Source organism: Symsagittifera roscoffensis, chromosome 2 (genome assembly GCF_963678635.1).
Source record: "Symsagittifera roscoffensis chromosome 2, txSymRosc1.1, whole genome shotgun sequence".
Classification (NCBI taxonomy): domain Eukaryota; kingdom Metazoa; phylum Xenacoelomorpha; order Acoela; family Convolutidae; genus Symsagittifera; species Symsagittifera roscoffensis.
The window spans coordinates 64,256,407-64,277,316 of NC_087063.1; the positions used below are offsets into that span (position 1 = coordinate 64,256,407).

At 36.2% G+C, this 20,910-nt stretch overlaps 1 protein-coding gene across 14 annotated transcripts in view; it reads right to left on the bottom strand.

Moving 5' to 3' along the window:
* Nucleotides 1-240: 240 nt before the first annotated feature.
* The window catches only part of LOC134840076 (hemicentin-1-like), a 299,861-nt gene continuing 279,191 nt past the window's right edge, over nt 241-20,910 (bottom strand). For 10 of the 14 annotated variants that reach the window (XM_063855734.1, XM_063855732.1, XM_063855733.1 and 7 more), the window contains 14 exons: nt 20,490-20,756; nt 20,027-20,182; nt 17,290-17,334; nt 15,640-15,774; nt 12,329-12,453; nt 11,520-11,655; nt 11,026-11,132; nt 10,493-10,706; nt 9,884-10,020; nt 7,146-7,293; nt 6,588-6,731; nt 4,499-4,852; nt 3,456-3,713; nt 241-1,272 (listed from right to left, as the gene is read on the bottom strand). In XM_063855734.1, the coding sequence (XP_063711804.1) occupies nt 488-1,272; nt 3,456-3,713; nt 4,499-4,852; nt 6,588-6,731; nt 7,146-7,293; nt 9,884-10,020; nt 10,493-10,706; nt 11,026-11,132; nt 11,520-11,655; nt 12,329-12,453; nt 15,640-15,774; nt 17,290-17,334; nt 20,027-20,182; nt 20,490-20,756 (3,011 nt within the window). In that variant the 3' untranslated portion in view covers nt 241-487. Of the gene's footprint in view, nt 1,273-2,673; nt 2,831-3,455; nt 3,714-4,498; nt 4,853-5,512; nt 5,558-6,587; nt 6,732-7,145; nt 7,294-9,883; nt 10,021-10,492; nt 10,707-11,025; nt 11,133-11,519; nt 11,656-12,328; nt 12,454-15,639; nt 15,775-17,289; nt 17,335-20,026; nt 20,183-20,489; nt 20,757-20,910 lie in introns of all 14 variants that reach the window. The other 4 variants (XR_010162399.1, XM_063855741.1, XM_063855739.1 and 1 more) reach the window with 4 other exon arrangements.

The following is a 20,910-nucleotide window of genomic DNA, read 5'->3' on the forward strand; positions in this document are numbered from 1 at the left end:
CAAAACTTTTCAAAAAAAATCTGCGGCATAAAATTTTTGGTCAAAATAGGGTGATAATACTTCTGGGAGTACTCGGAAAATCAATTTGGTGAATATAAAAAAATACGTCAAAGTTTTCAAGTTTTTTTTTAAAACTTGCACCCCTCCCCTTGAGAAAATCTTAGATCCGGCTTGGCTACTTGCACAGCAACCGGCTATCCTTGTCCTTTATTTGCTATCAAAAACTAGTTTTTTCTCGAACATTTTCTTTGGAAATATACATTTTAGCTAGTGAAAAATTACGAAATCTACTTGAAGAAGAGTAAAATTAATTGAAATTTAGTCAATTTAAATTAAACAAAAATAATTGCAAGAAACTGCACAGCAGTGAACCAAATTGGAAATTGTATCTTTATACAAAGAATCATCGTTCGAACTGAAAGTTGAATCAACGAAATTTGACATTACTGATTATTCGGATTGCAATTGGAGGAATGAAACTATTACGTCATACTGACGTCACCGAAAAGCCAGTCTGAGAGCGATTGGAAGTCGTGTTATCCGACGAGAGAGATCCCGACATCGATTCGGTGAACGGCGAAACACACTCGGCCATGTTCGGTGAATTCGAACTCGTCAGTGACGAACTCTGCTTGTCTGACGAAGCCGACGGCGGGTACACGACAAACTTTGTATTCGGTGGAATCAAATTTGTTGTCGACGACTGGTTAGGTTTGATAACTGTTCCTAGAGGAACGCCATTCGTTTCGATCGGACTTAGTCGTTGGGTTTTGCGTAGCGGAGGCGCTGGCGCACCGCCGGTAGATGCCGCCGGCGGCAGTTGGTTAGTAGGTGGCTTGTTGTTCATGACTATTGATGCGCCCGGGGGTTGCTGGAAGTATATGTCGGGAGTGATGGCAATTTGGGCTGGCTGCTGGGGCAGATTTCCATTGGCCAGCACGACAGTAGCCGAAGTAGGTGTTTGTCCCTGTAGGTTCGGTCTGTAATTCTGTATGAGTCCCCCTCCCCCTTGACCGAGAGGGGGGTTGCCACCACCACCCCCACCGGTATTAGCTGATGTCGGAAGTGTGGAGTATTTGGCGTTGGAGTTGTTCATATGGTTGTTCGAGTGTATGCTGCTGTTGTGTTTGAGACTGTGGAATTTGTTGTTCGCTGGTGGCAATGTTTCCGGCTCTTCCTCTCCGCCAGGGTAGTGCGTGATCCCGTTGGCGTCTGTGAATCGCACCCTGTCCCGCTGCTCTTTTGTTGATGAGTCTGATAAGGACCCGTCGCCTAAACACAACCAAACACAATTCTATTAACTCGCTATTTATTTCGATTGTTCATTTTGCATTTTAATTTGCATGAAAAAGAATTTTTTGATTTGCATTGTGTCTAATAAGTCCCGAGACCGTTGAAGGAAAAAAATGAGAAATTAATCATTTTTCAATCAAGCTACTAATTAAGACTTTTTGAACAATTTTAAAAAAAGTTGTATTTGAGAGCAATCGTTGGGGTTTCGAAAATTGATGCCAATAAAATTTTTTAAATAACTATGAGAAATAACTTTAATGATTCGGTTTCGAACAATAATTTAGACCGTTGGAAGTTATCGACGTATCTTTTGGTTCTAATTTTGCTCATTTTTGTAGTTTTTTTCCGCTGCAATATAACAATATAAGCTATAACCTATAACATTGACCTAAAGTCGAAAAACAAAATCGAACCATAAAGTCATAAATTATTACTCTGAGGAAAATAGCAACTCCCGGAGTAATCTAGGGATCTATCTAGCCATATCGAAACTAGTGAAAAACGTTGCTGAAAGACCTCCATTTTTAGAGAAGAGATATGCTAAATGCAAGCAGGGGTGGATCTAGTATTTTCTCGAGGGGGGGGGGGGGCGGATTTTCAAAAAAAATCGAAAATTGTGCTGACTTTTTTTAGGTCGACCAAATCGATTTTCTGAGCTCACCTAAATCATCAAAAAGGCCCCATTTTTGCCAAATTTTTTTTGCCAAATTTTGAAAAAACAGGCCAAAAAAGGCGTTTTTAGGCAATTTTTGAAAATTTTGACCAAAAAAACTGCGTTTTTTTTTGGCGCGCGCTCCCCCCTTTAGTATATATTGGCGCCGAAGGCGCCTTTAAAAAATATAACGGTCCATCACCAAAAATGGATATCTCAAAATAGTACAAAGGGAGACCCTTTGGGTCGGCAGGGGGTCGAATTCCTGAGAGAAGGGGGCGTCCGCCCCGCCCCCTAAATCCGCTGGTGAATGCAAGTGCTAAATCTCGATCTTCCTTTAGTGGTTTTTGAAGTCCTCGTAAAAATACAAAATCCTCAAACTATTTGCAATTTTTTCCAGCTCGTCATTTCTCACAAAATCAAACTTCCGCGAAATGTGAAAAAATTTAAAGGAAAGAGTGAAAAAAAGCAAATGTGTGAACAAATCAGGAACATTTTGTGCTAATACAACAGGGAAAAAAGAAGTAGAAAAAGAGGAAAATAGGAAGAAAGAGTGATCAAAACTTGGATCGGAGATCCAATTGATGAGAGGAATAGAAAATGCTTCAGGTCAGGGAAGCATATGGAATGATGGAATGTATGGACTAATGGATAAGCAGAAGAGAATACAAGGTTGAATTGGACTCTGGGACAGTTGAGTTGAAATCACAGTTTGCAAACTACCTTACCCTTTGCCCCTCATTCGATAAGTGGCAGTTTGTTGGTTAGTTATGATTTGGTTGAGTGGTGGTTAATTAGCAGAAAGTGGTCGAAATTGAGGTAGTCAGTCGAACAGAAGAAGTGAGATGTGAACAGATCAGATCGATTCAGATCACAGGCAGGATTCTATCAAAATAAGAAGGCCTTTTTTGTTTGTGTTATCACGACCAACACACCAAGTGGCTCAAATAATCTCAAAGTTTGTACCTTCTCAACTTAGTTAAAAAGTCAGCAGAAAAACTCGATGATAAATTACTGGAAATTTTGATGATTTCTGATCATTTCAGTGGAAAACCCCGCAATTGAAGGTTGTCAGGTGTTAAGATTATTAAAGGAATCCTAATAATAATAACGAAAACTGAGAATAGCTAAAACTGAAAACAAATCCAACCATTTACCAAGCAGGATTCTAGCGAGCATAATAACCTCAGTAGTTTCAGTAAAGTTTGAACAATTCCGATTCATTGTAGCTCGTTTTTTTTTCGTCAACTGAGCATGGTTGACCTGGAAAACTACCCAGAAAACAGCTCAAAACGACTGTAGTCAAAAACTGCAAAAGCTGATTAAAAATTGATCTCAAAAACGATTCGAGCAACTAAGGAATTTCATTAAAATATGTAGCCTATTTTGAACAAAAAAATAATCTTAATTTTATTTTTTTCCGTATTTCTTGTTTTTCTTCCTAAGTTTTGTTATTTTGAACTTATTGAAAAATTGCTGATTTTGTCAGTGATTTTTGAAGTAAGCTGACCTTTTAGCTTGCTGAAGGCAACTCTGTCCATTGACATGTTCTGTAAATAAATAGCCTTCGGACCCCCATTTGAGTCCATGTGTTCCTCCGAGGGGGGCAAAGAAGAAGGCGAAGTCTGGCTGGGCGTGGGGCTGAATTTGCCCACTTCGTTCCCACCCGACATCGAGTTGAGTGGAGACCGAATAAGGGACCCGTTGGGTTGCGTAATAGTTATGTAACTCTGATTTGCACTGTATTTTTCGTCCGGTAGACTAAGACCTAAACCAGAAGAACTTTTACCAAAATTGAGCACAGAAAATGGCAAATTTGAAAATAATTAAAGAAATCAGTAGCAGCGGCGAGAAACTTTTAAGAGAAGTTAGGAACCGAAAACTAAAAATAACCCAAGCATGCACAAATTTTGAGCAAGCCTAGGCGAATATCAATACTACCGAGCTTCTTTCATCAGAATTTTCATAAACCTGATTTCTAAAATGTGTTTTAAGCAAAATGTAGATATATTATGATAAAACGCTAATCATTTAGGATGAATGGCAAAAAACTGTAAGATTTCTGTATAAAATTTTCGATAAATATGTACGAGTTTTTCATTTTGATGGTTGAGTTAAATTTTTGCTGGTTTATTTTTGGTTGTTAAACTCAGCTAATGGCTCTTTCCGACTAAACAATTAAACTAGAAAACTGACAATGAGCACGCCGTAACACTAAGATTTTGGAAAAAATTATAACAAATTGAATTACCTGACGGCATTTTGAAAAAGAACTTTAATTCGAAGGTTTTGAAGTCATTTTTAATTTGCCAATTTCAAAGGTTAGATAAGCGAGGATGATGAAGAAAAACTCTGAAAATCACAAACAGGAGCGAGCTAGAACTGGGAATTGATAGGGAATGAACAAGAGATGAATTTAGTAGTTGGTAAGTGTTAACCAAGTGGTGAGCAAACCAGTTTTGAAGGCTACTTTTATTATGAAACTTTCGATAAAGATCCCTTATTCCGCAAACTATTCCGGATATGACAGTAAATGTCCCACACGAAACTTACCTTTTAACACGTGGCCATTTGTATGGGGTACACCCGGTGGCCCCCTATCAACCAAAATACCTCCCCCTCCCCCACCACCCGCAGTCTTCAAAGGGTAAGCAGTTGAGGTCACAATAGCACCTGGGTTGGCCACAATCTGGTGGCCCGAGTAGGAACTAATCAGGGTACCCGGGGGTCCCCCGTTGGTCAGGGGATGGTGAGGGGGACTACCGCTCCTAAGGATAGAACCCCCGTTGGTGTGTGCATGTGGTTGGTAGTGTGGGTGAGAGGAGTAGGGGTAGGGGGAGTATTTGGCATTAGCGGAGGGGGTGTAGGCGTCTGAAGCGGCAATGGCCACCGACCCCCTATCATCATCTGCAAGGCCAAATCATTCATCAGTCAGTTTAGAAGCAATTCAGTGTGCGTGTCATACTTTCAATCTCAACAATATTCGCACTATTTTATGGAAAAACAAAAGATCCGATTCACTGACTATATGCAAGGAACAATTGCTAATTGTGCACCTGTTGCTGTTGTGACATTCTTTCAAGGTCAAAATTTCAAATTCGATCGAATTTTAATGAAAAAAATTTTTTCCAGAACATACTAGCCGAAATTCGTATATTTCATTGTCTCAATTAGAGTAACTTTGCACTTAACTTTTAATTTGACTGACATAAGTGTAAAGTTTATCCATTCGATTTCGGAATATTTCGGTTTTTTGAACACCAATTGGCAACTAACAAAAACATGAACAAAAATAAAGTTGAAACAGTCGAGTTTGTATGAGCCAGGATGCGCCACGCAGAAATAGTATTCTTCAAGTTGAAAATTAAACAAAAAACGATACAACTTTTTGTACTTTTGCAAAGTAGTCTCTTAACATGAAATTCAAGTGTTTGTATTTTAGGGCAAAATCGTTGTATCGATTTCTGTTTTTAATCAGAGTTTAGCGAGACATTGATAATTAAATGAAATCTATACGGCCCAGAGGCAGTTCTTTCATTTGCAATTTGTCTAATTTGCATTCTGTACCTTGGTCAGATGCAGATCTAGCCAACAGAAACTGCATGTAAGCTTCTAAAAAGCATGAAAACAAATCAGTCTACGTCTCAACAAAAATTAAGTTCAACTCCATTTAAGTTTAACTACATTTATCTTTCTTTTCCCATTGGGATAGGGTTAGATTTCAAAATGCAAATAAAAAGACCGTTGAAAAATAATAATTGGGTAATTATGGTAACTTTTTAGCTATTTAAAAAAAACGGTTCTCATCTGATGCTTATTTGAAATTAAACGAGTTTTAACTTAAGTTCATTCACGACGTGGTAACTTGAGCCGATTGAATGTTATATTTTTGTCCATATTTTTGCGCCTATTTGCGTAAGGGGACACTAGATTACAGATCACTTGAGTCACTGGATGAGTGAATTAGTGTGCTTCTAATAATTCAGTGAGGGAGGGTAAAATTGTGGGTTGGAATTGTAACTGTCATTGTGAAGAGTATTCATTCATTATTATCGGTAGCGGATAGGAGGGTGGTACATTTTCAAACAAATTGCAATGAAACCAAAAATCTAATGGGAACCATTTTTGGACCTACTTAACAATCGATTCCGTTGTAAGGAAGGTGCTGAAGTTTTTAACTTGATAATTAGCAAAAAATAACTCGATTTTTTGGGTCAATCAGACTGAAGGAAAATTAAAATAATCCAAAACTAGAAAGCTCTAAATTGCAGCAAATGTTACATTTAACAAAAAGAAATGAAGTCTAAGGAAAAAAAACTGTCTTGTTTGGATGACATTAAATACTGTTTTTAATTATAGGGCTAGAGATTTTTTTAAAGATTCACTAGAGGGAGGGGGCAGATTGTTAATCAGATTCCGTATTATTTTTGTTATTGTTTAGATTATATTGAAGGTACGGCTAGTCAATTTCCGGTATCGTAATTAATGCCGTTTCTCGGCAGTCAAATTTCATTAACCCCTTATTAGCTGTATTATTTCATGCCAAGAATAACCGCGCTATAAATTGAGTATAATGTCCCATTTGTAGCTATGTTAACTTATTACACTATTAGTTTTATTATGAAAGTTGGTCTAGACTGACCTTTCTGAGCACGTCGATTGTTGTTCCGCCTCCGACAGATGAGGACTAGGAGAGAGAGGAGGAGGATGAGGCCGACGAGTGCCAGCGGGACCACAACCACCGTGCTCACCGGAATGCTCGCGGCACCACCCTTCATGGGCGTGTCTACACACCAAGTCAACTCAACATCAACTATCCCTTGTTTAAATATGACGAAACTATTTCTTAGAGAACATCCAAAAATGAGATCCAAAAGCGCTCGATGTTGTGAAATTCAATTTTGATATTTTTTCTGAACAATTGATTGAGATAAGCTCACGATTTCAGAATAAACCCAATTTTATTTCAGCTAATAAGAAAATTTTGGCCACTGATTTTCTCTCTAATCCTTGAAACGCGCTATTTCGCATGGACTATATTTATATTCAGCAAAATAATTCAGTCTGGAATGTGGGGAAAAAAGAGAAGAAGCGGACTATGCTCAGATAGACTGGATAGCCTTTCATAAATCCTCTACGAATCGCAGAAACCACAATTGTTATTATTATTGAATTGGCATGGTGGTGAAAAAGCTCCTACTTGGAATGGTGATGGGCTCTGATGACAGGGGGTTGGAGAAGGGACTGCACCCGGCCTGGTTGCAGCTGCGCACCACGAACTGGTACGGCTTCCCCCTCTCCAGGTCTGGAATCACACTCGTGTCCCGATCCTCCCGCGAAGGAAGCACCTGAATTACACACGCATACAATGAGTGAACAGTGGAACTGTAGTCTAGATCAAAGATCTCGGTTCACATCCCCTCCTTGGTTCTATAAATGTCACATTTTAATCAATATCAAATTGGTCGGAAAATATGTAACTGTAAAATTGTATTGCTCATTTGTTTATTCATAGTTCATCATCACTGTCACATGAACCTTCAAAATGAGCCGAATGATACAACGCATTGAAACCTTTCCTGTCGTGCGTCATTTGAACGACATTAAAATTTTCAAAATTTTGTCCAAGTGCCGAGAAAAACCGGTTGGGAGTTTTTGAGTTATAGACCAATTTCGAGCGATTAAAGCGATCAAGGAACGCAATCGAGTAAAGCAATCGAGTAAAGCAATCGAATAACGTTCGTTATATAAAATTTGGACTCTTAGATCAAAAATTGATTTCAATGATTATAAACTAGTTTTGTAATCTTCATTTAGCGCTTCCTTGGAAATGCTGTATAACAATACAAAAAATTTATTAAACCGTTTTTTTCTTTTTTCGTTTGCTTAAATTGAAGATGGTTGTAATTGAATATCCTCAACTTGCTAAATTCCTACGCGTGTGTATAATTATCTCATCACAACACGCACAAGAAACTTTAGTAAGTAGTAATTTGAAGATCTTTTTATAGCTTTTTATGAATGAGGTCGAAACATTCTGTGCTACTTGCACCGCAATCCTGCTTATTTAATTATTTAAATTACTACTATTTTTTTTGTTCCGACCACATCACCAAAGTGATATGGTATATCCATTTATGTAATAAATGGCAGTGATGAAATTTCATTGTTTCGATTTTAGAAGAAAGCCCGAAAAATATATGCTTGGGTTGGTTTGTATATTCAGTCAATTTTCGATTTTTTAATTCAGCACAATTGACGGAACCATTTTACCATTTCAAAGATATTGTTTTCCTGAACGTAAATTGTACAAATTTTTTTACCTGTGACTTTTTTTTCTAAAATTATGATGGTTTGAAAATTACTAGTTTCGCCAATTTGGGATAATTAAAGCGCGATATATTTTTTTTCTTATAACACGCGTAGGCGGTAAATTAATGCGTTCCGAAATGAGCGGAGGCAACTCATTTGTGATATACTTAACAGTCTCCCACTATGGTTTATAATAAAAAATCATCACCCCTATACAATAAACAAGACTGCTCGTATCAGGGCGAAGCCTTGAATGTTCCGATTGCCTTTTAAGGTTTATGGAGCAGTAATAACATAAAAAAATTAAATGCAATAAAATAAAATGAAAAAAAAAATCTTAAATTTGGATTTTTTGAAATCATCCCCTCACACGCCATTTAAAGTACACAAGAATAAATTTCGCTCTTTGTAACAAATCAATTATGGCAAATAAGCTTCTTTCAACCAATTTAGAACACAATTTCTAAGACGGATTAGCTCTCCGCCGCTTACGAGTTAATAGCGCGAAATATATCGCGCGTTAATTGTCCCAAATTGGCCAAAATGGCAATCTTTAAACCCCCATAACTTTACGAAAAATAATCACAGGTAGAATATCTTTTCAAATTTAAGCTCAGGACAACAATACCTTTTGAATGATATAAAAAAAATTCCGTCAAAAATGGCTAGTTAAAAAGTCGAAATTTGTCTGAAGAAAAAAAAACCCACCCGAGCACAAACATTCCGTTACTTTCGTATCGAAATTAGCACAAGAGTTTTGTGTGTTTAGAGTGTTTTAATTTTACTGCATTCTGATGGGTCGAAAATTCGCCTACTTAATCTACTTACAATCGCCCCCGTTTATGGAAAGAGGATATTGTTCAGTCGATCCTTCATTTGGTCGTATTAACAGGATAAAACACGCTAAATACACCCTTTTGTAGTTTAAATTGGCGTGTGGGGGGATAAGCTAAAAAAAAGAAAAAAAAATTGATGAAATACGAAAAAAAGCAAAAAAACTTTCAAATTTGCCTTTTAAGTGCGGATGGAAAACTCAGGACTTCGCCTTGATATAAAAGCAGTCTGTTTGATGAATATTTTGGTGAAAAAAGTTAATTGGTTTTTTTCCTTGATAAAGCAATCTGTCATCTTGATAGTAAATCGATGGCCCTTGTTGAAACTGAGGAATAATGATAGAACCAGCCATGTTTTTTACCGTACTAATGAGCCCCATATTGGCAATGTCAACAATTTTTTACTAGACTTCAACCGCCAAGAATCGATTTAGTCCAACCGATAAAAGTTCAACATGTACATGCTTTAATAAAGCCCACATCAGGTTGAAATGGATTTTGAAATACCCTCAGATGTTAACTGTTTTAGATATACATCCACAGGCGTACGGATATAATTGTTCAGACTGTTTGTTTCTCGTGTATAAAAGACTTGTTGACCAACAATTTTTGTGTACTTTCTACGCATGGTATATTACTTGAAACAAAAATCGATTCAACTGTTACTTTGCAGTAAGAGTTCACCAAACCACCCTTTGATAAAAAGAAGAATAAAGAGATTAATGCAGCTTAACCTGTAATGAATGGATTATAGTGAATATGAGAATGTGTGTAATAAAAGTATGTTATGTACCTTGTATTCCTGAGGAGAACCGTCCAGTCTGTAGCCTATCTGGTAGTACTGGGCCAGCTTGTCTGTCTGCCACATAAGTCGGATCCCCCCAGTCTGGTCAGGCGAGGCAGTGTTCAACACCGGCGCCAGAGGGATCCCTAAAACACCACACACTTATGCGTAAATCCACTCAGCATCAGAAATGCTGCTTAATATGTCACAGTTACAATTATAGCAGACTTCCCATTCAATTCTAATTTAATGAAAACGCCTTTTTATGAGACTATTAGTGAAAAGTGTTTTAACTTAGTTCAGCTGGTATCCAAATTTAGAGTTACACAGTTCATAAACTAACGTATCAAGAAACATAATTTCCTGGACAGATTCAGTTCATAAATTGATTTAGAAACCAGATTATTTCTATAAAAATTTAAAAAATCCAATTTAGCCGAATTGAAATTTTGGGATCTCTGCATTACCCCCCTTCCCTCGGGGTACCTAGTGACGTTATGAAAAAAAACATCCTGCCTAACAAGAAACATTGCAGGCAAGAACTGTTCCTTGAACCGAATACCCTTTTTGTAATAGGGAGAAAACAGTTAAAGAGATCCAATAAAAGCTGCGACTCACTTAGCTGTTTGACGTATAGCGTTCTGGTCTTGGATGTGAACTTGTTCTTGGCCTCACACAGATAGGTGCCCATGTCAGCCTCTGTTAGCTTGGGCAGCTGCACTATGGACTGGATGCTGCTTCTGAAGCGAGAGGAGGTCTGGTTGATGACCTTGGGAGTGAGAGCCAGAGGACGGGGACTGCTCTGGTCCAGTTTGAACCAGGAGATGGTCGACTGAATAAATAACACACAAATTACTTAGATCCCTGGCAAACAACCTAAGAAAAATTTGCCGAATGATAGCCGAAAAAAATTGACATCATAAAAATTATAGAAACTTGTGGACGAAGCTTTGAAATTAATCAAAAGAACTTGAAAAGCCTTACTTTTTCAAAATTATCCACATTGAAACTTCACGAAGTGAAAGAAATCTGGCGTTGAACTTTCAAAATTGTGTATTACTGGTCTAGAGGTTGTTTATCTGTTGTGCAAGATTGAATATTCTTATGAGAGCTTCTGAACAAGGTTAAAGGTGATTTTTGCTTCATCGTACCTGTGGGAATGAGTTGACGGAGCAGCAGAGGTCCACGGGGGATCCGATTCTGGCATAGACCCCATCGTCTACCGCACTATCCCCACAGATGCTGATCTCGGGGTCATCTAGCAAACACACGCACATATTGAAGTGCTTCAACCTCACTAAGAGATGGATTGAAGTGTGAACAAAACTGTATTTTACAAAACTGACTGGTAGCAGGCTATTTAGATTATTCATTGGAGACCGTTCGCAATTGAGAGATACTTGGAAAAATACATTTTTCAACAGTGTTAGCAGTAACTTGATGTCATTTAGAGGCGAACACACCTGCTTATAACTCATACGAACCCTTTGACCTTCAAATTATCTCCAGTTAATCTTGTTTTTTGACCTTGTGTGTAATTTAAATTGATTACGTACGAGCTATTTATTCACAATTGATCAAACGAATGAAAAATGGTCGTAAAAAATAGATGATGAGGTAACGTGTTCTGGTGTGAACTACTCACAGTTGACGTAGACATCGACAGTCTGTGAGTCGGACTGTCTGATTCCGTCGTAGTAGCTCACACTGGCAGTACATGTGTACGTCCCACTGTCACTCCTGCTCAGTCTGGTCACTTCCAGCTGGCGTTTGTTCGACACCTAAATTTATTGTTTTCAACAAGGGCTCTTGTACAGCATGTAGAGTTGTACATGAACCTTGAATTTCATGGAAATTTGTACATGAACCTTGAATTTCATGGAAATTTGTACATGAACCTTGAATTTCATGGAAATTTGTACATGAACCTTGAATTTCATGGAAATTTGTACATGAATCTTGAATGGCATGAAAAGTTGTTCATGGCTTGGGATGATCAGTAGAGAGTAGTTCTTTAAGCAAACTAGTCTTTATGAAGTTTATATTTTACTTATCCAAGAAAAAACATCTTGGAAGTACACCAGAAAGGCCAGTTAGTTGACAAGAACGACTGTTTATTGTTTAATTCAACGCTATTCTCCTGCAAATTTCACAATCAATTTCAATGGCGAAGAACGAAAGTATTTCCAGCAGTTATATTAAAGTAACTCGCTTTACCAGAAGTTCAAATACATCCTTATACTCCCTGGGAAAACCATTCTTAGAACTACAGATCCGTCTTCAGGCGTATCTGTAGATTCAATTTCGTTCAGAAACTTGATGTTCTATTAGTAAAAAAATCCCTGATGCAAGTTGAATTTGAAGCCGTTTTTTTAAATATCAGTCTGTCTATTTTCATTTTATATTTTCATTTTAAAAGACAAGACATACATTGGTGAATGTTTGCTTTGTTACCTGGCCCTTGCTTGGATGTAGCCACACTATACTGGCGGGGGGTTCACTCTGCACCAGACAGTGTAGACTGAGACTGGCGCCCTCGTTCTTGTACACAGGTTTCATCTCTGCTATCTCTGGCCCATCTGCAAAACAAGATTTTAAACTTCATTACTTATTAATTTCACACTCACAGAAAAGTTTTCAAAGCTAGAGAATTCTGTGTTTGAAGTCGTTTGACAATTTGACCTGAAAAAAGTACTGATTAGAAGAAAAATTTCTTAATTTCGTAAAATTAACTTTCCTCATATTTTCATTCCTGAGTATGTTTTCATGTTCAAATGGTTTTCATGTTCAAATCGGGCATGTTGAAAAATGAGAGACATCAAAAAGAGTATCACATTTGAGCGATTTCTACGGCTGCCGATTGTCACCTGATATAATTTCACCGATCAAAAACGAGACCAGCTTGTAATTTAAGACAAGCGCGTATCCATGAAAAATACGCTCGCTCCTTTATAGTAGTGGATTGTTATAAAACCACCAAATTTACTGCTTTGGTCTAGCCAAACAGCAAATAACTGCCGTAATATAATTCCAATAAGACAGACTGGGTTTCAATTTCTTACCCATAAATCACAGTTAGAATTCCTTATAAAATCAATTAGAAGGTTTATTTGGAAACAAGACTGAGTCTGGTGCATACTAGGCTTGAAAGAAATCACACTTCTGACGCAGGGCGATGCCGGTGAAGCAAAGCAGTTACTTCTTTTCCGACTTCAGCGGATAATTCAATATATATTTTGGTCAATCGAATAATGTTATTTGGACAAATAGAGTGTCTTGTGTTTTAAACAACTTACAGGCAACAAAACTTCTCGTATCAGGGCAGAGCCCCGAATGTCTTCACTGCCCGTTAACTGCTCGTGAAATTTTTTTTAAAAACATCAGAAAAAAATGAAACATTTTTGAGATTTTCTATAATATAGATTTCATAATTTTATCCACCTACACACTAAGGCAAAGTACAAAGTGATATTTTTTTGCGTCTGGGAACATATTTATACGAACGAATTGCTTGATTTAGTTTAATCTGAAATGATGAAATTTGGTGTGTATTCAATTTCACGAAACAAATCGAGCATTTTATAGCCCAACTGGAATCGTAATTTTCAAAGTATTTCCGAATTCAAGCCCCTATATTTTTGCAAAAAATGACCAAAGGGTAAAATACTTGAGGCCTGCGCATTAATTTTTTCAGAGTGCGCAACAAATTCCGTCAAAAACTGAGATTTAAGCAGTTGAAAACAGCCCTGAGAAAAAATCACCTCAAGTACAAATACTTCGTTACTTTCTTTGAAAACACAAACAAAAACTTCAGCATCTAAATTTTGAGAAAAACTTGAGCACTATAGAGGTCAACTGTGCTTTTGTGGTAACAAAAGTTTAAGTCTGACTCTTCTCGAAACCTTTGTCAATGATCAGTTTTTTGAAGAAAAATATTTGTTCTCGGAGAGGTTTTTCAAACCCGACTTCGAAGAAATTGACGAAATATTTGCGGGGTAGTCATTCTTCGAACAAATACAAAGTTTCATATTTTAACAAACCATTTTGGCAGGAGTTTTTAAAAATATCATCTGAATGCTAGCAAATAATTCAGATCAAAATTTTTAAATAATTATCTGCGACCACTTTTCAAAAAACTACGGGTGGATTAATTAACAAGAGATAGATAAGGTTCTATTAAAACGTCAGCGGAGAACTCTATTATTCCAAATTAAATTGAGGTAGACAACTTGGTTTAATTATTGGATTACCAGGTGCAAAAATATCACTAAGTACTTTACATAGCTTGCGGGATAGAATTAATAAAAACTCAGACAAGATTCTGAAGTTCTATTTTATTTGATTATTTTTTCAATTTTATCTAATTTAATCAAAAATTTTTTCAAAAGAACGGCAAAAGACAGTCACAACTTCAAAGTTTTGCTTTTTTAATGAGCAGACATATTTAAATGAAATGTCAGTTTGATCCATTTTTTGCTAAACTGAAGTCTGAACAGTGAAAAACTCGATATTACAAAACCAGCATTTCGCGACAATTATACATTTTAAAATTTAAACAAGGATAGCCGGTTACTGTGCAAGTGACACAGAATGTTCCGATAATAGTCTTAAAAATACCAAAAACACCAATTAGTGTCGTTTGATTTCTGCGTTGTGTGATAAAAGGATCTTAATGAAAAACTAGAACTAAAGATTATTTGACATTCATAATAAAACAGCCAAATTGGAGAAAAAAAACATAACACGAATTTTAGCTGAACAAAACTAAATTTTCAAGTCTTAATTTAGGCATAAATAAGCTAATGTAAGCCTGCTCACTCGCTCGAAATTGGACGAAAAATCAAAATTTGAAACCGGTTTTTCTCGACATTAGAAAATTTTTTTAGGAGTTTCCTAATGTGGTTCGAATCACCACTGAAAGAGTTCAATGTGATATGTCGCTCAGCCCAATCCAATGATTTTTTTTGGCACCTGATTTCGCTCTAAAACACACCCGAATACAAAGTTCCTCCCCATTTTCAATGGTCGGAACAAAAAATTTAAAAAAAATACAACTGAAGGGTTTTTAAAATGATAGCATGCTCGCTAAACTACAAGCGATCGTTGAGACGCCCAATTTTGATTGAAAATCTCTACCAGAGGCCATACTTTTTTCCAATATCTAGAGGGATGGTCGGAAGAAGAAACGAAAATTGTCTTAAGTAAACTTAGTCGATTTTACTGTCTGATTGGATCTTTGACCCATTCTATATCGAACTGGTCAACCACTTAGTTATGGCTGCCTGGTTGCCGTGTAGTTATCACTAAAGTTCTTATCAGGTTTAATTTTGAAGAACCCTTTGGAACGAATTGTGGTTTCTCTTGTAGTTTAATTCAATTTTGTCTTCTTTTTGCCAAACGCTTCTTTAGCATTTGATAGCATTTTATTATTAGCACTACGTTCAAGTTAGATTAAGAGGCTGGATGAGTTGAAAAGTAAGGTTGAGTGGTGGTGAATTGGTGAATGTCGGATGTTCGAGGAGGCCCACCATGATCCGTGAGTCAACGTTACCCAGACCAGAAAAATTACCAAAAAAATTGCCCATAATTCCTAAAAAGCGACGCCTCAACTGTTCTCCGTAAACAGGCGAATAGCTCGTAAGTTCGTCTTTTTCCTTGTGCCCTCGTGGATAAATCGTTTTCAGCAAACTCAACTAAGTTAACAATTCTTTAACTGGAAACTGGATAAAAGTGAAGACATGCAGCGTTACTTGTTCCGCACTTACATTGAACTCTGAGTGATATCGTGTGGTGATTCACCACCCCCAGCCCATTCTTGGCAAGGCACTTGTACTGGCCACTGTGGCTCCTCTCCAGCGAAGACACCTCCACTATCTTCTTACTCTCTCCACTGATCTCTCCTGCAGACAACACACAAAACAGGGGTCAAGTTACAGGTCAAGTTAGAGGCCACAACCCTGTAAGGGTTGGAAAGTGTGAGGAACAAGGAAGGTATTGCTGGACACACACGTGCGCATGACGTATAAACAAAGACACACATGAACATGACATTCACACATCGATGATTAAAGATAGAAACTGTAGAACAGCGGTGTTTGTAATTAGACTAACTTTTTGCAGTTTCTACGTTTTTTTTATAAATTAATTCTTATAAGTCTAATTGTCTACGATTATTGTTCCTTTTTTTATTCCCTTCAAATACTTGTTGATAATGTTGTTTTGTTTTTTAAATTCCAGACAATTGTTTAAGGAAAGCTATAGTTTTGATTTTTTTTCTTGAAAATGAAGAAAAAACATATTTCCTGTCGTCATAAATTTGAATCTATTGCTTTTTTGTGCGCTCAAACAGTAGCACGCCTTATCAGAATAGGGAAAAAGATCATTAAAATCACACTGGTTAAATTCAATCTCTGGGCCGCTGAACCAGGTAAGAGTCCTTGGGTGCTGTGCAAGTAGTACAGAAAGTTTGTGCAACAATTGTCCTTAATGAATGTTTACAAAAATGAAAAATAAGATGGCTCCGAATTGAACTAGGTCACAAAAATGTCCTTATTGAAAGGCTTCAGGTTTGAGACGCCAAAAAATTAATGCGCCCTTTACGTGCAGTCTATTTCGGCAAAGCCTTAATGCTATTAGATCAAAAATGGAGGATTTAGATCATAAAAGGGCTATCAGATAAAGAGAATATTAGATCATAAAAAAGAACCTCTTTTTTTCTAGATCTTATTCTCTAAATGTAGTAGTAGGATCAAAAAAGCAGCTCTTCTTTGTTTATGAAAACATTTTTAAAATAGAAAAGATTCAAACTCGGATTTTCTAAATCTAAATAAGAAATATAGTGCACATAAACAACTTTCTTGGGAACTGGTTGTAATTGCAAGTCCGAAACAATTGCGTTAAATTGAAGAAAAAAAGATTACATCATGTATTATCCAGTTGAGATCATTTAGATGACTAGAAAACTTGATATGAAATTTTTTATGATCCCAGTTTTTCATCTCCAATAACCCAATATACAATTAAATATAATGAATTAATGTTTTGGGGCTAAATTATAGTGTTGATTTCAGTTATGGAACCGGTACCAGTGATATACAAGGACATAATCGTCAGAGAATATGAAAACGACCTATCGCTCTGTTTCCATTTCCCCTGAATTTTAAACGAGGTTTGATGTTTCAAAATTACTTGAATGAAATTTTTTCAAAAGAAAAGCGCTATTATGAACAAATCTGTTTCAAAAGAAGTGACTTTGAGCGATAGATTTTTTCAAATGGAAATTTAACTTGGGGGTTAAAGTGTGAACTTCGAGTTGTGGAGGTCAGATGACAGTAATGAACAAGACATTCATAAAACATGGCCATTTATGAGTTGCAGTAATACATTGATATCTTTGCATTCTCGCATTCACTCACCGCTCGCGAAGTAACTCTTGTTCGTGTTAGTATAGGGCAGAATGACTGAAATCGGAATTACATGAACGAAAATGACATTTCAATCACACTACATCTGTTAATGAAATTAAACGGGACAACGTTTGATGGTTTGGTTCGTACTGGGATCTCTTAAACTATACCTTTCCCTTTTGCAGGGGTTTTCACTACTAAGTACAAATTCGCATATGCTTAACCGTTGAAGTATTTCTTTATATTAGGGTGGCATTTCATTTTTATATACCAAAGGGGGAAATAGTTAAAGAGATCCTCCTACTCTTTACGAATCTTGTTAACAACCCTCTTCAACTGTGACAAAATTGGGCAAAACTCCTTGCTAGGTTCAGCAATTGTATTTGTAATGCTTGACATTTGGATAAATTCATTTCTTATAGAGTGAATGATCGTTAATAGAGGTAATAAAAGGAAAATTAATAAAAGATCGAGAACAAATGTGATGGTTACTTCCTTTTCAAAGCTATTATGAAACATCGGTCTCGCCATTTTTGTTCTGACCATTGAAAACGGGGAGGAATTTTGATTCTGGTGTGTTTAAAATTTTTTCTCTTTTTTTGTTTTCCATCCAAAATCAGGTACCACAAATAGTCATTGGGTTGGGTCCATTGATAAATCATATCAGAGTCCTTTGGATCGTGATTCGAACGACTTTAAAAAGTCTTCAATAAGTTGTTCCAGTGTTGAGAAAACTGGTTTACAACTTTTGAGTTTTAGTGAAATTTCGTAACGATCTTTATATATAAACATTAGCAATTTAGGCTAAAAAAACTTGATTTAGTATTTTTGACGAGAAAAAAATATAAAATTTTAAAAAATATTTGGCGCAAAAAATAATTATATTGGTTATCAAAAATTTTTAATATTCATAAAAATGAAAATTATTTTTTTATAGAATAATTTTTTTTATAAATTTCAATTTGTTTATTTAACTTTTGAAGAGAATTGTAGTAATTTATGCTCCTGATTTACTAAATTTCTAAGCATTCGTACAGTTCTATCATCACACGACGCATAAGAAAAAAAAAACATTAATTTGTAGGAAATTTTTTTCTGAGAAGGTGGTCGGAGTGGTCGGTTTTGTGCTACTCACAGAGAAACCGGCTATCCTTGTAACCAAAAGTTATCAAAATTTATTCCAGAAAAACTAAATTTTTTTTGCAACAAGTTGTCATCCTTCACCGGAAAAGTTGGTAAGGAGGAGGATGTCATTTAGTTTCCAATCGGATTTTAAATCAATCGGAATAAAGAATTTAACAAAATTCAGAAAACTAGATTATTAAAGAAATTTTTGATATTCCCGTATGAAGTCTAAAAACTATCCACTTCGGAAACTAGAAATCGTTCACGTTTTTTCAAGCCATTTTAGTTTTGTAATTATAGAGTGGCATTTGCCTTTTTTTAATGATTTAACTTTTAAAAAAAGAATCCAAAATCTGTTCGGAAAAAAATAAAATTTGAGGAGAACAAATTTTACGACTTTTTCTGTAAAAACTATATCAGTGACTTCCCAACGTTTATTGATAAATGATAAATCAACCCGACTTCCACTACATTCATTGGCATTTAAAAACAGCCATCAAACAGTTAGAAAATATTCATGAACTGAAGGAAACCGACAAAAAAAAAACATTTTTTTTTGACATTTGTTTTCTAATTTAAGAAATGAAAGGCTTTTTCATTTTCAGATTATTGACGCAGTTTTTGAGGAAACTAAACCAAGTAGAGAAAACATGATCAAATAATGGAAACCAAAAGTCAAGCACGCCATTTCAGGGGCAGTTCTAGGATGTTCTTGAAGTGAGGGGATTTTCAAAAAGTTTTTGAAATTTTGTCAATATTTTTTAATAAGTCGACCAAATCGATTTTTCGAGCACCACCAGGACATTATAAAAACCTTTGTTTGACTATATTTTTGAAAAAACAGGTCATTGAAAAAACATTAGCATTCCTATATGATATCACGAATCTTTTTACCATCTCCTAAATGTTTCGACACCATATTCTGTTTTCTTTTGCTATTTTTTAAATGTTTTTGCCTCACTTGATAATTTGATAAGTGAAATTGGACAAATAAAGATGGTGTCACCATCAGTAATTCAAATTACTCGATGATTAGAATTTTTTCGGATAGATAACTGAAACTAACTGAAAAAAAGCTCGACATTTTCAAATCCGTGCTACAAGAAGCGAAGCTTTTTTTACAAAAACCGGTTGTCTAGGTTGACATCAGAAAATTAATCTGTAATGAACCCAACTTCATGCAGTATTAATTGAAGACTATCAATTTCGAGACTGGTTTTGGAGAAAGATATAGAAGAAAAACATGATTATTTCATAAACACCTTTGATGTTTTTAATAATTTATAGTTAGTGGAATGAAACATCGCCGTAAACAGTTTTATCAGATTTTGTTTCACGAACTGAGTTTTATCCAGTCTATAGTGATGGTTCATAAAATAATACGCGCTTTTTTCAATAAAAGTGTTAGTGAAGTAGCAATTTTCTATGGTTTCAGGTTATGTTACGTAACACCTAGTCTTTCAATGGGAATCAACTTAAACTCAAATTCAATTGAAAAAGATTCAAGAGTTAGACTCGACTACTAACACATTCTATTTTTATCCGTTTTTAGTTCTGTTTTCATAACTGATAGTTAGTAACTTTGTTTCAAATGTTATAAACAATGGATACGACTGCTCACCATTGTGTGTGAAAGGGGAGTGGTCTACTCGGGACACTTCTATGAGTTTGGGTGGGGGCACACTGTCTACTATGCACTTGAACTGGATCCTCTCCCCCTCCCGGTAGTCGTTGGTGGACCGAGTGGGTTCTATCTTCAGGTTGATGCTAGGGGGATCTGTCAAGACACATATCAAATTACTAGGTAGAAAATAGAAACTCAAAGAGACAGGAAATGGTAATTCAAAAATTAAATCTTTTCTCAAAGGAAAACTGTTATAAAATGCTTCTGAAAGTTTGGAAATGTATACATAATTTTTTAGATTTCATTGATTTTCTTGGTTGATTCGTAGTTTCCATCTTAACTTTGATGCTTGAGCCTCGAATTTAAAGTAATTTAAAACTGAAATAAAAGCAAGTTATCTTCAGATATATTGTTAGTTTTAATCAAAATATAGTGGGGTCCGGCGGTTAGCTCTACTTACATTGCACAGTGACTTGGGCGTGGGCCTCCGTGCTTCCATACTTGTTGGTGGCAATGCACGATATCTTCCCAGAATGGTACTGCTCCACATTGGAGATCACCAGACTCGGCTTGTCCTTGAAGGACTGGAACTCCATGTTGGCACTGGATCCCTTCAGAGTCCACTGGATTGTGGCCTCCGGTTGGGCGGATACTCTGCAGACAAGACTCATTCTCTCCCCTTCCACTACGTTCACTTGACTTTGGTCAAGAGTCACTATGGGTGCGTCTGAAACAAACAGAAACAAATCAAAACAAAGATAGCTGGTTACTGTGCAAGTAGCACAGAAAGTTCCGATCATTGTCTTAAAAAATACAAAAAAGTTTTTTTTTTTTCAAATTGGTGTAGTTTTTTTTGGCGTGGTGTGATAAAAAAGGACCTG